Source organism: Eurypyga helias, unplaced genomic scaffold (assembly GCF_000690775.1).
Source record: "Eurypyga helias isolate BGI_N326 unplaced genomic scaffold, ASM69077v1 scaffold13645, whole genome shotgun sequence".
Classification (NCBI taxonomy): domain Eukaryota; kingdom Metazoa; phylum Chordata; class Aves; order Eurypygiformes; family Eurypygidae; genus Eurypyga; species Eurypyga helias.
The window spans coordinates 56019-68605 of NW_010252155.1; the positions used below are offsets into that span (position 1 = coordinate 56019).

A 12587-nucleotide genomic window follows, 5' to 3' on the forward strand; every position below is an offset into this window, starting at 1 on the left:
AGGAGGAGGTTGATTTTGCCAGTAAACAAAGAGGAAAGAGCACCAAATGGACAAATGCATGAAGTGGATGCAGCGGAAGCCTGGCTGGGGAGAGTGGAGGAGCTCCCTGGGGACTGAAGGGCCATTCCCAGAGGCGGGGCGGGGAGGAAAGGTGGCTTTCCATCACTCTTTGCACTTGCTGTCGCCCACTCTTTCTCCAGGCTTGACGCCCAAACTGGAGTTTGCCAGCGCAGGAGACGTGATACTGCGCTCAGTGACTTCACTCAAGGGATCCTTCTGTTTTGATTTGCTTACAGATCCTGTAATAATTAGAATATCAAAGCCAGCCATGCTGTTCTTTTCTCCCAGGATATCATAGCAGCAGGCAAAGTGGGATGAATAGTGATTAAGTCATCAACTAGCTTTTGCTTCAGTCTAACAGACAAGTGCCCTGACTGATCTCAGGTGAAGGACGGGTCAGATAGCGCCAAGACTCTTCTCTTGTAGCTGCAGTAAGGATTTGCTCAGACTTTTGACCTGACTGGAGTCTGGCATCTTCCGTTGCTCTGGATAAATGCTGTAAGAATCTCCCAGTCGTCACCCAGAGCTGGTGTGAGTGAGTTTTGCCTAGGCTGGAGTTGGGTTTTCTTCCCACTTTTTTGGTGGCCAGTGTGACTGAAGTGGAAAAAAAGTACTTGCATCGGTCTGGGATAGCAAAGAAAATGAGCCACGCAGGAAGCTTCCTGCTGGCTGATTCCGCTTGGGAGGGGACACCGTGACGTTATGACAGTGTCATGGAGGAAAAGAGGTTTTGGAAGCATTAAGTCTGTATCCCTTGGGATTTTGGTAGCTGGTCGGTTAAACGTCTGGTGTCAAGTGTCTGGAAGACCCTCCCTGTTGTACCTATGCTTCAACATCTGATACAGACCTAAGAGTCCAAACCAAGCAGGCCACAGGGGTGTCATACGTACCTGACAGCCTAAATTCTCCTTTCGTTATGTACGCTGTCAGTCAGACTGCGTGGGCTGCAGCAGTGACACTGACGGTCTTTCCTCACCGGTGTGTGCGGGCGGTACACCAGCGCAGAGGGACCTGAAGGCCTGGAGCCATGCTCTGCCTGTAGAAAGGGCACGTGTCTCCGCTGCAAGCTTTGACAACTCAACATTTCCAGATTTGCTGATGACTTTCAGAAAAGGTAGCCCTGGGACACGTGGTTCAGGTGTCAGCCAGATGTTGCCTGAAGGAGTTCAGGAACGCGCCGAGTAGCTGAAGGCTCGCAGCGGCGCAGTCGCAGACCAGCCGGCCTCGCTCTCCCGCTCCAGAGGCTTTGTGTGCACCAGCTCGCTCTGCCCCAGCCAGGGCTCGACCCTGATGCCCCAGGGAGAGCGCTTCTGTGATGCTTTCTGCCGCGGTGATCCCCGGGGAGCTGGTGTGCAGAAGCCGAGGGGCTGAGATGAAATGCAGTGCCCAGCCTCGCACGAGTCACGCCCGGAGGAGGCAAGAAGAGACCTCCCCGAACACCTCCTCCCCCTTCCCTCTTTGTATGGGCGAGTGGGCTCACAAATAGATACATTTAGGCTTGTGGTACTTGGACTTACCCCTTCCACTGTTAATTCTTGCCAGAACTGATGCTGAGGGTGTTCGGTCTCTTCCGGATCCCATAACCACGTCAAAAGGCAGCCTTTCCCTGCGGGTTTGCACGTGCCCGAATGGCCTGGATGGGAGAGGCAGTGATGTGCGTGAGGTAGTGAAGGGGCTTGGGGGGAGGCTCCCAGGTTTTTCTGGGTTTTACTGATTGCAGGATTGCCCCTTCTGTATAAAACCAGGGAAGGCTGAAGGCTGCGTTTCCAAAGAGTCCGGAGGGCTTGCGTGCTGACCTGGGGCTTGGCGACCTTGCTGAATGGGGGTGGACTGGAGCTTGGGTGCTTCGCTGACTCTGGGTCTGACATCGTTATATGGACAGGAGAAGCCGTTTCTGCCGTTCCTTCACAGTCACACATCTTTTCCAGTGGGCCAAGGCTTCCCCGGGGTCTGTTTTCTCTGCTTATTTTTAAAAGCCTGTTTGCACTGTGTACTGATAAATTATCTGTTTTGCTGGGTTTTGCCCCGACAAATCTTGATAAGTGATACGTAGGGAACAGTCCATTTTATTTTTCAAGTGATGAGATTGTAGCATTTTCTGATGCTTAGTTACCGCTGTTTACATGGTATATTGCTAGAATTTCAGATAGTTTATATGAAATGTAAGTACAATTATGCACTTTAGAGAGTTTATATTTTTGAACTTTGAAAGCTAAAAGTAACGAAACCTGTTAACTGAGATTGTACATTAAAAGAAAAAAAAAATCTACACCTAGCCATCTCTCTTTTTAAACGGCTCTTTTCAAGTCTTTCCCCGCAGCAAAAAAGAAAAGAACTGTCATCTGCCTCGTGGCAAAGGGAACTGCTGGGAAAAACCATCGTGGAGAAGTGAATTTTAAAATTCCGGTCTTAGAAATACACGTACAAACGCTCCACTTCCTGTCCTGGGTTTGCAGATGCTGCGACTCCCCTCTTCCAAGCCCGCACAGGCTTGGAAAAATGTCAGGCAGTAGAATGTTGTCTTTGTATCTCCCACAGATGCTCTGACTTCCCCCTAACCACAAATAGCCCGAAATTCTGTCTGTACCCTGCCACACTCCTGAGTCAACGCGAGCCAGTGCCAGCGTCGATGACTTGACTGGAGAACACTAAATGCAAGACCCCGCTTTTCGAAGGTGGGCCGCGCTGTACCAAAACCTGCTTTCTGTGATGTAAATAAGCTGCTAGACAACCTCTTGCCAGGTCACTGGGGCAGAGTGGCTGCTGGCGGACGGCAGTACAGCCTGTCAGGCCTCCTGCCCACCGGGGCTGCTTCAGACACGCGCATGGGTGCGTTACCTCGTTGTGGTACAGTGAATCACGGGGGTCCGTTTGAACGGCGACGACACATGGGTTGCGGGCAAAATAAGGTTGCGAGAGTTAAAGAGAGAGGAAAAACTTATTCTTACAAGTTGCACTTGGTTTTATTCTGTTTACTCCTAAGTAAACAGTCACGGGGTGTTTATGTCAAAGGCAGTGACATTAAGGCATCTTGGCTTTTAATCGTTCTGCTAAGACGTCGTCGTTATTCCCCGTACATGCAAGTTGCAGACGGTGAGTGCTGCCAGGTGTCCTCCAGCCTGAGGGGCTTCCTGGTCCTCTTCCGAGGTGTAAATTGGTGGTTCAACAGCACTTGGAGGCAGGAGCCGGGCTGTAGCTGGCAGCTGTCCCCAGGGTGCCCTGTTCGTGGGGCCGTCCCGGGGCTGGGCCGTTGCCCTGGCTGGTGGCAGCCGCACAGTGGCCAGGGGCTTTGGGTTTTGTCGCGGCGAGACCCGCTGGGGCTCGGTGTGCGTACAGGGTGCGGAGTTGGGCAGCAGCACGTTCTTCGGCCTATTCACGGCTTCTGTTTCCCATCTCTTGGGGAAGGGATCCAAGGACTTCTGGTTGTTGGGGAGGGAGTTTGGGTCCAGGCTCATTTCTCAGAGTCACGGCAGAGGCTGGGACTTTGCTTGTTCCTGTGCAGATGGAAAAGGAACTTTGCAGTCGGAAACTGCAGGGAGTGGTGCACTCGTTGACCCCGAGTGTGGGCAACTCGGTGGAAGTGGTGGCTCCCTTTCCTATCTCTGGGTGCTGCCGTATTCCTGAAGGGCAGAAGGACCCTTATCCCAGTGGCCGCACTCCCTGTTTACCATTTTGCAGCCGGTGAGCAGTTGCTTTGTGTGTTGTTTCGGTGTTGGCGAGGGAGATCCTTGCGCTCCGTAGGTGCAGCGGGGGAAATCCTGGCCCTGCTGAGGACAAGTGTCACCATTGGTAGCGCTCAGCTGCACCTCAGCGTGTCCGTCCTTAGCCCAGCCTCAGCAGGCTGTGACACACTCCGCCTCTTCCTCACCGCTTGGGAAGAGCAGGACCGCCGTGGTCAGCGATGCACGTTTTGCACTGGTGTCAGTGGCCGAGAAAGCCCAGGGTGACCCACAGGTGGCAGAAGGGGGGTGAGCAGGGCAGAGCCTGCCCGCTGTAGGGTCCAGCTTCATCGGTTTTGGTGCTGCTGGCAGCCTGCGTCGGCCGCCTCAGAGGGGAGCAGCAGGGGCTGCAGGACGCCAGCGAGGGGGGCTGAGGGGCAGGCGGGGTTTATCGACAGACCTCGCGTGTACGTTTGGTAGCTTTGCTGTAGAACAAGAAAAGGAAGCTGTTACGAGGCGTTGTCTGTTCCATGAGGCAGTGAAGTGTTTTACCTTCTTCTTAAACTTTCTGACAGACAGTTCTTCAGCCACCACCGTGTACCTGCTCTCCTATGCCCCGGCGGTTGTTGCCCTGGCTGAGGTGGGACGCTGCAGCTCACCCATCCCGCTGACAGGGCACAAGTGCCTCGATAGGTTGGTACGGTTTATTTGTAGGTATAATTAAACAGGTGCGGTACCATGAGTAATACTAATTACAAATTATATTGCAACCATCTCCGTATATGTTTATTTTTGTTCATATATAGAGAGACACACCTCTGTGTGTACATGGTACCTCCTCAATCCTACCTGGGCGCTGCATGCTTACCTGCCCAGGGAGAGGATGGAGGGCAGCTCCCTTCCTCCATCAGCTCGGGGAAGTTGAAGCCGTAAGCCCACGGGACGGACATTCCTGCGAGTCACCCATGTGTGTGCGCACTGCTGCTGGCCCCTGGAGCTGGGCGGGCACCGCGAGGCCACGTCCGTGCTGGCTGCAGCTGACAAGGGGGTGCTGAGCATCCCCCCTCCAGCTCCACTTTGGGTTAAGGGCTGGGCAACAGACCCTGGCACCCCAGGGAGCATCTCTGCCTCATTTATTACTTACTTGCCATTATTTAATGAAGAAACAGCTCTGAGGCTAGTCTGATGTAGCAGAGGGTGCTGGGACCCACCAGGGACCTTGTCCTGGGGAGGGTGTTACCTGCACCTTGTTGGCCTTCAATGCCGTGAGGAAGGGAACCACTGCGTGCCCCGCTGGCTGCCTGCAAGCAGGCAGGAAAGGAGGGGAAACACGGGATAGGGATGGACAAGCCCAGGGCTGGTCTCGATTCCCAGCGCTGCCGCAGAGGACGTGCCTGACTTCGGCTGGGCAGATGTCTCTCCGTGGGCAGAGCCGGAGGAGTTTGAAGTGCGCTGGGGCTGCCTCTGCCCCGCTTTCCATCAGCAGCCAGTGCAGCAGACCAGCCCGGGGCAGGAAGGGGGAGGCAGCGTTCAACCCACAGGAGTGAGACGGGAGTGAGGCGGGGACGGGCTGGGGTGCTCGCCAGCCGCGGGGCCAAGGCCGAGGCAAGCAGCACCCTCAGAGGTGCAGCGAGAGCTGGTGCCCGCAGCAGCCCCTCCTTGGCTCCCGACACAAAGGCAGCTGCTCGGACAGAATTTAAACATCAAATTTATTGCATAATACTGTACTATGTACACACACATCGAAAATAAACATTTGATATAACTGTATATTTGTCTTCAATGCTGCGTTAGAAAGAGGCTGGAGGGCTCTCGGCGTGGCCCGCAGCCCATCTTAAAAAAAACCCAGAAGCCTAAAACCATTCCTTGCGAGGTGCAAAGTTCAGTATTGAACGCTCTGTGGAAATACTACGTCCTCAGGGCAAGTTGATGTCGCCACCACCCTGGGCTTAAAATGCGATTTACATCACAACTGGTAAAATTGGGGGTGGGGCGGTGCTGTCACTCACACGTGTAGGTAACGATTTTGCCTGCTCAAGCCCTGGTGTACATGTTTCTAGTCTAATTCATACGGATCGTCCTTTAGGGCCCCCCAGCAGAACAGCTGTCGGGTGAAAGGGCTCCAGGCAAACAGCAAAATAAAGGAAACCTAACTGCAAAAATAAACCCAAATCTCCAGAAGGAGAGTTGTCACCCAAACGTGGGTCTCCTGCTTATTTCCCTTCCCTGACCCGGTGAGACCGGAGAGCGCGTACACCACGTGTGCGTGCACATTCCCACGAGCCCCCTGGAGCAAGGCTGCAGCCACCTCGCCTTGTGCTGGAATAACAGGACTGCTGGGGTGGAAACACCAGGCTTGGCACAGCCTCCCCCTCCTTAACCCGTAGACTTGCCACAACAGAAACACGATGCGTGCGATGCTGTTGGGGAAACCCGTCATTATAGGCAGGGTTTGTCCTTCCACAAAAACCCGCTCCAGAGGAGTCTGAGGCTTCTTCGGGATGACATTACTTGGAAATAAAATGAGACAGGTGAGGAAAAACAAGCCCACCCACCCCCACAACCGTCGTACACTCCATGAGACATCCCGGTGCAAAAAGACAGCCCGTACCGTCACCAGCACACTGCCGTGGGGGGTCACAGGCGACATCCCAGTACCATCCGCCGAGGACCAAAGGGCAGGGGGGATACTTCCATTCAAAGCAAGCAAGAACCAGCTTGCGTTTAAAAAGGGAGGAGAAAGGGAAAAAAAAAAAGGGGTCATGGGGCAATCACAGCTTTTAAAAAGGAGATGGCTGTTTCGTCCTCCACCACAGCCTGGATGCAAGGGACATCAACATACTTAAACGGGACTAAAAGGAGAGGGAAGTGTGTGCATGGGGTGATCAAAGCAAACTACAGGGAATTGCTGGGGGAGGGGGGAGGGCAGTGATGTTGAGTGGGAGGGGAAACAAGAAAAATGCCGACTGAAACTACTTTGTTCAGTAGATGAGAAAACTGCGAGCAGTAGCCTCTCCCCGCCGAAGCCCCACCAACGGCTGGCAGCGTCGGGCTGAGGCAGCAGCAGCTCAGTCCGTTAGGATTCATTCTGCTTCCCCCCCCAGAAATGTGCTAACCCCTTACAAGGATGACGCCAAGCCCATCCCTTGCGTCCTCCGCACCCGAGCGTCTCCCCCGCGGGGGTCAAGCTAAGCTGAAGCCCTCGTAGTGGTCGATGGCCTGCACGAGGCGGGCGCTGAGGACCTCCTTGCTGCTGTACTTGGGCAGGTCCAGGAGGTTGTAGCAGGTGTGCGCCACCGGCAGGTACTGCTCCCCGCTGGCCGTGGACTGGATGACGATGCGCAGGCTGGACATGCCGTAGATGGGGATGCGGTCACTGCCCGTCAGAAACACTAGGAGAAGCAGAGGGAAGGTTGGACCGTCGGGGCGGCGGCCTGGCGCCTGAAGGCAAACCCCGTTCCTGCCCCGAAGGGCCGGCACGCTGCCCGGGCAGGGCACAGCTGGGTGAGCAGAGGAGCTGCAGGAGGCAAGAAGCAAGGCCCTTTCTGGGTGCAGAGGTGAGCCTACAGTGACAACAGCACCCCCTTCCCTCTTAGCCCGGGCAGGATAAAGGGAGCAAAGCCAGGGCTGCCCGATCCCCACAGCGGGGAGAGGCAGAAGGGGCCCAGCCACCCTCCCTGCTGCCACCCCTCCCAGGCACAGCACCAAGATGCCAGGACCAGGATTAGTTCCTCCTTGCTGCTCCCTGAGCATGAGCCCTGTGCAGTCCCTGCCGTCGCGGTTTGGGGAGGGGGGAGGAGTTACCCACAGAAGCCTCTGCTGTGAACCAGGACTCACGGGCCCCATCCTACACAGCTGCTAACTTCAGTGTGCACGTTCTGGCTGAGCCACTTTTCCCAACTCCAACAAGCAAGACAACTAGTTGACTGCTCCGTTCTTTGGGGTGAGGGTTCCCCTCACGTAAAACCACCGGCCTTTCCAGCAGCCGAAGAACCAGAGTGGCTGAGGTCAAAGCGACCTCGGGAGGTCCTCTGGGCCAACCCCCTGCTTAAGCAGGGCCACCTAGAGCAGGCTGCCCGGGGCTATGCCCAGCTTGGGACTATCTCCAAGGACGGAGACTCCACCACCTCTCTGGGCAGCTGTGCCAGCGCTCTGTCACCCTCACAGGGAAGCAGCTTTTCCTGGTGTTCAGAAGTAGCCCACTGTGTTTCCATCTGTGCCCGTCGCCTCTGGTCCTGTCACCAGACACCACCAAAAAGTCTGGCTCCGTCCTCTTTGCACCCTCCCTGCAGGTATTTGTACACAGTGATGAAGTCTCCTGTGATCCTTCCCTTCTCCGGGCTGAGCAGTCCCAGCTCTCGCAGCCCTTCCCCAGAGGACAGATGCTCCGGTCCCCCAGTCACCCGAACAGCCAACGCTGGTCTCTCTCCAGTCTGTCCATGTCTCTCGTGCAATGGTGAGTCCAGAACTCGTCCCAGCGCCCCAGGGAGAGGGGAAGTTCACCCTCCTCGACCGGCTGGCAACACCCCTCGTAACGGAGCCAGGACAGCGTTAGCGGCAGGGGCACGCTGCTGGCTCACGGTCAACTTGGTGTCCACCAGGACTCCCAAAGGAGCAGGAGCAGCTGGCTGTAGCAACAAACTCACAACCACCTGCCCTTAAACACATGTAATTCTCCTTCTGTTCCCAAATAAAGTGACCCCCACACCAGGGAAGCATCTTTTCCTGGTGTTCAGAAGTAGCCCACTGTGTTTCCATCTGTGCCCGTCGCCTCTGGTCCTGTCACCAGACACCACCAAAAAGTCTGGCTCCGTCCTCTTTGCACCCTCCCTGCAGGTATTTGTACACAGTGATGAAGTCTCCTGTGATCCTTCCCTTCTCCGGGCTGAGCAGTCCCAGCTCTCGCAGCCCTTCCCCAGAGGACAGATGCTCCGGTCCCCCAGTCACCCGAACAGCCAACGCTGGTCTCTCTCCAGTCTGTCCATGTCTCTCGTGCAATGGTGAGTCCAGAACTCGTCCCAGCACCCCAGGGAGAGGGGAAGTTCACCCTCCTCGACCGGCTGGCAACACCCCTCGTAACGGAGCCAGGACAGCGTTAGCGGCAGGGGCACGCTGCTGGCTCACGGTCAACTTGGTGTCCACCAGGACTCCCAAAGGAGCAGGAGCAGCTGGCTGTAGCAACAAACTCACAACCACCTGCCCTTAAACACATGTAATTCTCCTTCTGTTCCCAAATAAAGTGACCCCCACACAGCAGCTCAGACCCGTGGGTGACTGGGACACAAAGCAACAGACACACAGCGCCGTGCACCTCCCAGGGCCGCTGCTGCCAGAGATTTCCTCCTCAGCCCACCCGTCGCACCTGGCACAAGGAGACCGCTGCTGGGAGGGGAGGTAGCTGCTACCCCGTCACACTCTATGTGGGCTCGTTTCCCTGCCACGTTATACACCAGCTTCTCCACTCAGCTGTCACCCCCAATGCCCCACTGCCCCGAAGAGTGCTGCAGCACCCAAAAGCTCAGCCTGCAGAAGGAAACGGACTGAGCAGGGGCACTGGGATCTGCTGTGAATTCACTCCTTCGGGAATGCAAACGGAGCGATGCGGCACTCCCTCGTGAGAGACTGCACTGGATCCTGCACTGCAGATACCAGCCCGCGATTCTGAGGGTAAAAAGGAACACCAAAAAAAGAGAAAAACACTCCAAGTTACTCACAGAGAAATTTCTTCTTCTTTTCCAAGGGAAATGCATGAAAGGTTTCCCAGAACATTCTCACAGTTGGGTGTGTCGCAGTGTAGTCTCCCTTATAGACAGCGCTCTGTGTAAAAGCAGAAAGGCCCATCATTTCACCTGGCACTGGAAAGCAACCACTAAGCAGAACCCACACCGGATCTTTTCCAGTACCCAACATAGGATCTATGTCTGACGGTTATGAAATGGAGCTCAGGATGGCTCAAGGGCAACAGCGTGGCTCCAAGACCCAGCAAAGGTTCTCTTGGCAATATGTGGAAGGCAGGATTCACGATTCTGGCCGTTCAGTTAATAACATGTGTCATGAGGAATCCTGGAATGCCCATTCCCAGGCCGGACCCATGAACAGGACCATGTGTTCTGCATTGCAAAGTCACTTTTGCTGCTGAGACAGAGCAAGTAACTTGCTGATCTATACATTTGGGGAGGAGACAACTCTTCCTTTGCGTCCAGACTCCCCTTCGAACCCCTGGCTGTGTTCTTTTTGCCCTTGTGCAGTGGAGTTTTACTGTAGGTGACGACCCTGGCCGTCTCTCTTCCCTTCAGTCTTAAGGCTTCATCCCTCCAAACAGCAGATGGAAGTCCTTCTCCCCTGTCCTTTGTCATCCTGAATTTCCTCCCTGCGCTTCACCAGTGGCAGGACACCCCCGTAAGAACTTTTCACGGGAATGATGGCAATGTGTACAAGGAGCACAGAGACATCTGTGGCTCATCACGTCTCATGTCCCAGGCTAGTGCCCACCTCATGCAACTGCACAACCCTGCTATTTGGGAAAAAGAAGAAAAATACGACAAGAGGGAAGGTTTACCTCCTCCAATTCCTCCCAGTTGTAGTTATTGTTTCCAACTATCATGGCCCTGAGCTCTGTGGGCTGGAAGAGTTCCAGGACTTTCCCACCACACACTTTCAGGAAGCCAGTGGAAAAGGCCGTGTACCACTCATGGATGGAGAGGTTGAAGATGTAATTTACGTAGGCTTCAACAAATTCTTCCCTAGTGCATCGAGAGAGAGCAGGCAAAGAAAAGCACTTTTAATCGCGTGCCTGTGCAGCAGCACTGCTAAGTTTTCCTGTTTCTGCCTGTAATCTGCCTTGCAAACACGACTCTCCAACAGGTTCAACCCACTGCCACCCTCTCACTGAGTCACTGCAACACATACAAAGGATTAGACAGCAAGTACCACCACGTCTCTGCCTACTCCCCAGCGGTGGCAGCCCAGGCTCTACACTACCAAGAAACCCACCCAGCGGCCTCACATCCAGCTGCCCACAGGGCCAGGAGAGAGCCAGAGTGACACGAAGTGCTGGGGAGGAGTCAGGAACTGAGCCCTCTTCCCCACGGAACCCATGGCCTGCACAGAGGCAAAGTGATTACTGGGATTCAGTCACCAGAGGAACATGTCCACCCCTTGGCCCAGCTCCGGCGACCTTCCGTTTAGGAAACAGCCTTCTCAGTGGCAGGAGTTACTCAGCACAGGCCCCACCAGCGACGGCCTCGGGCTGCCGGGTTGCCGTGAGCCAGCGCTTTGCTGGGGAGAGGGAACCACATCAAACAGACACCGCCCAGAACACGACCGCTCCCAAAACCGAGCGCCTCACGGGGCCCTAGTCAGGTACGCTGCGAATTTTCAGAGGCTTCTGCTGACTCAGTACCCAACGAGTCTTGCCAGCAGTTCAGCAACTCGAGAGCCAAAGCTGTAGCCTAAAGGCAGACTGAGGAAACCCTGCTCTGAAAAGTCTTGATCTGAAGCTGCGTGGGCAATTCCCTCCCTCCTGGCCCCAGAGCGAAAGCCAACAGAAGAAACCAAGCAACACCCCTCACTACAGAGCAAGAACATGGTCTCTGAGGGCACGTGAGCCTCTTCAGCCTTCACACTCCGCTGAAATAACTACAGGCCTCGTGCACTGGGAGCAGGTGGCAAAGAGAGTTTGACTCCTCTCAGAACGGCAGCCTGGGTTCGCCTCAAGGGCTCCCAAGAACAGCACGAACACCGGTCTGCAGCCATTGGCAAGAAACTTGTGGCAGGCCAGGGCCAAACCCTGTCCCTGAATTTTGTTAGGGAATTGGGCAGCTTTACTCTACTCTCTCTTTCCTAGTCTTAGAGCACCGTGATCTGAGTGCAACACTAGAATTATTTGTGCAATGACTTAAAATATTTCCCCGACTTCGGGATTTTCTGGGCAGAGGGGTGGGTGGTTGGTTTGGTTTGCTTTTAGTTGCTGTGGGTTTGGTTTTTTTTTAACACCTTTTTTTTTTTTTTTTAACACAGCACAGGCAATGTGGGAAACTGGGACACAAAACTACTCTCTGTGGGTGGAGGAGTCGTTTTTGCCTGACATTTGAGAGCAGCTCACACCTGCACTCAGGATAAGCAGATCAGGGAACACCATGGAACCAGATAGCTCCATCTCTGGCTGAGGTCACAAGTGAAGAAAGTATTACGACCTTTTGGTGGAGGAATTCTCAAAGTATTGAGATGGGTGAGAAATAAAAGAGAAAAATAAGGCAGAAGACTGACAAATAATGAAAACTCAGAAAAGAAATCGTGTACTGAGGAGGGGGTATTTTCCAGCGCATTTGTTTCATTGTCACTTTCCTGACAGTCACCTGAGCATTAGGGAAATCCAAGCTGATTAAGCACTTAACTGTTGTGTAATACTGCCCCAGCTGTCAGGGTGATGAAGCCTGTATCAAGAACATTTTATGTTGTGGCTCCCAATATGAACTCCAAAGGAGAAAGGGAAAATGGGGCCTACAAGGAAGCTGGGGGGGGACTTTTTAGAAGGGCCTGTAGTGACAGGACAAGGGGGAACGGGTTTAAATTGAAAGTGGGGAGGTTTAGATTGGATATCAGGGAGAAGTTCTTCCCGGAGAGGGTGGTGAGACACTGGAACAGGTTGCCCAGAGAAGCTGTGGATGCCCCATCCCTGGAAGTGTTCAAGGCCAGGCTGGATGAGGCTTGGAGCAACCTGGTCTAGTGGAGGGTGTCCCTGCCCATGGCAGGGGGGTTGGAACTGGATGGTCTTTAAAGTCGCTTCCGACCCAAACCATTCTATGATTCTACGAAAATGCAGGCATTTCCTACTTAGCATTTTTCAGTCAAAACAACCCTGTGCAT

General features: G+C 54.4%; 1 protein-coding gene across 1 annotated transcript in view; it reads right to left on the reverse strand.

Annotated features, from left to right (window-relative positions):
* Positions 1 to 6902: 6902 nt before the first annotated feature.
* LOC104502679 (probable E3 ubiquitin-protein ligase HERC3) overlaps positions 6903 to 12587 on the reverse strand; it is a 45371-nt gene continuing 39686 nt past the window's right edge. Inside the window, exons 22-24 of the mRNA XM_010152270.1 lie at positions 10279 to 10462; positions 9434 to 9536; positions 6903 to 7111 (exon numbers count right to left, since the gene is read on the reverse strand). Coding sequence (XP_010150572.1) covers positions 6903 to 7111; positions 9434 to 9536; positions 10279 to 10462 — 496 coding nt within the window. The remainder of the gene's footprint in view (positions 7112 to 9433; positions 9537 to 10278; positions 10463 to 12587) is intronic.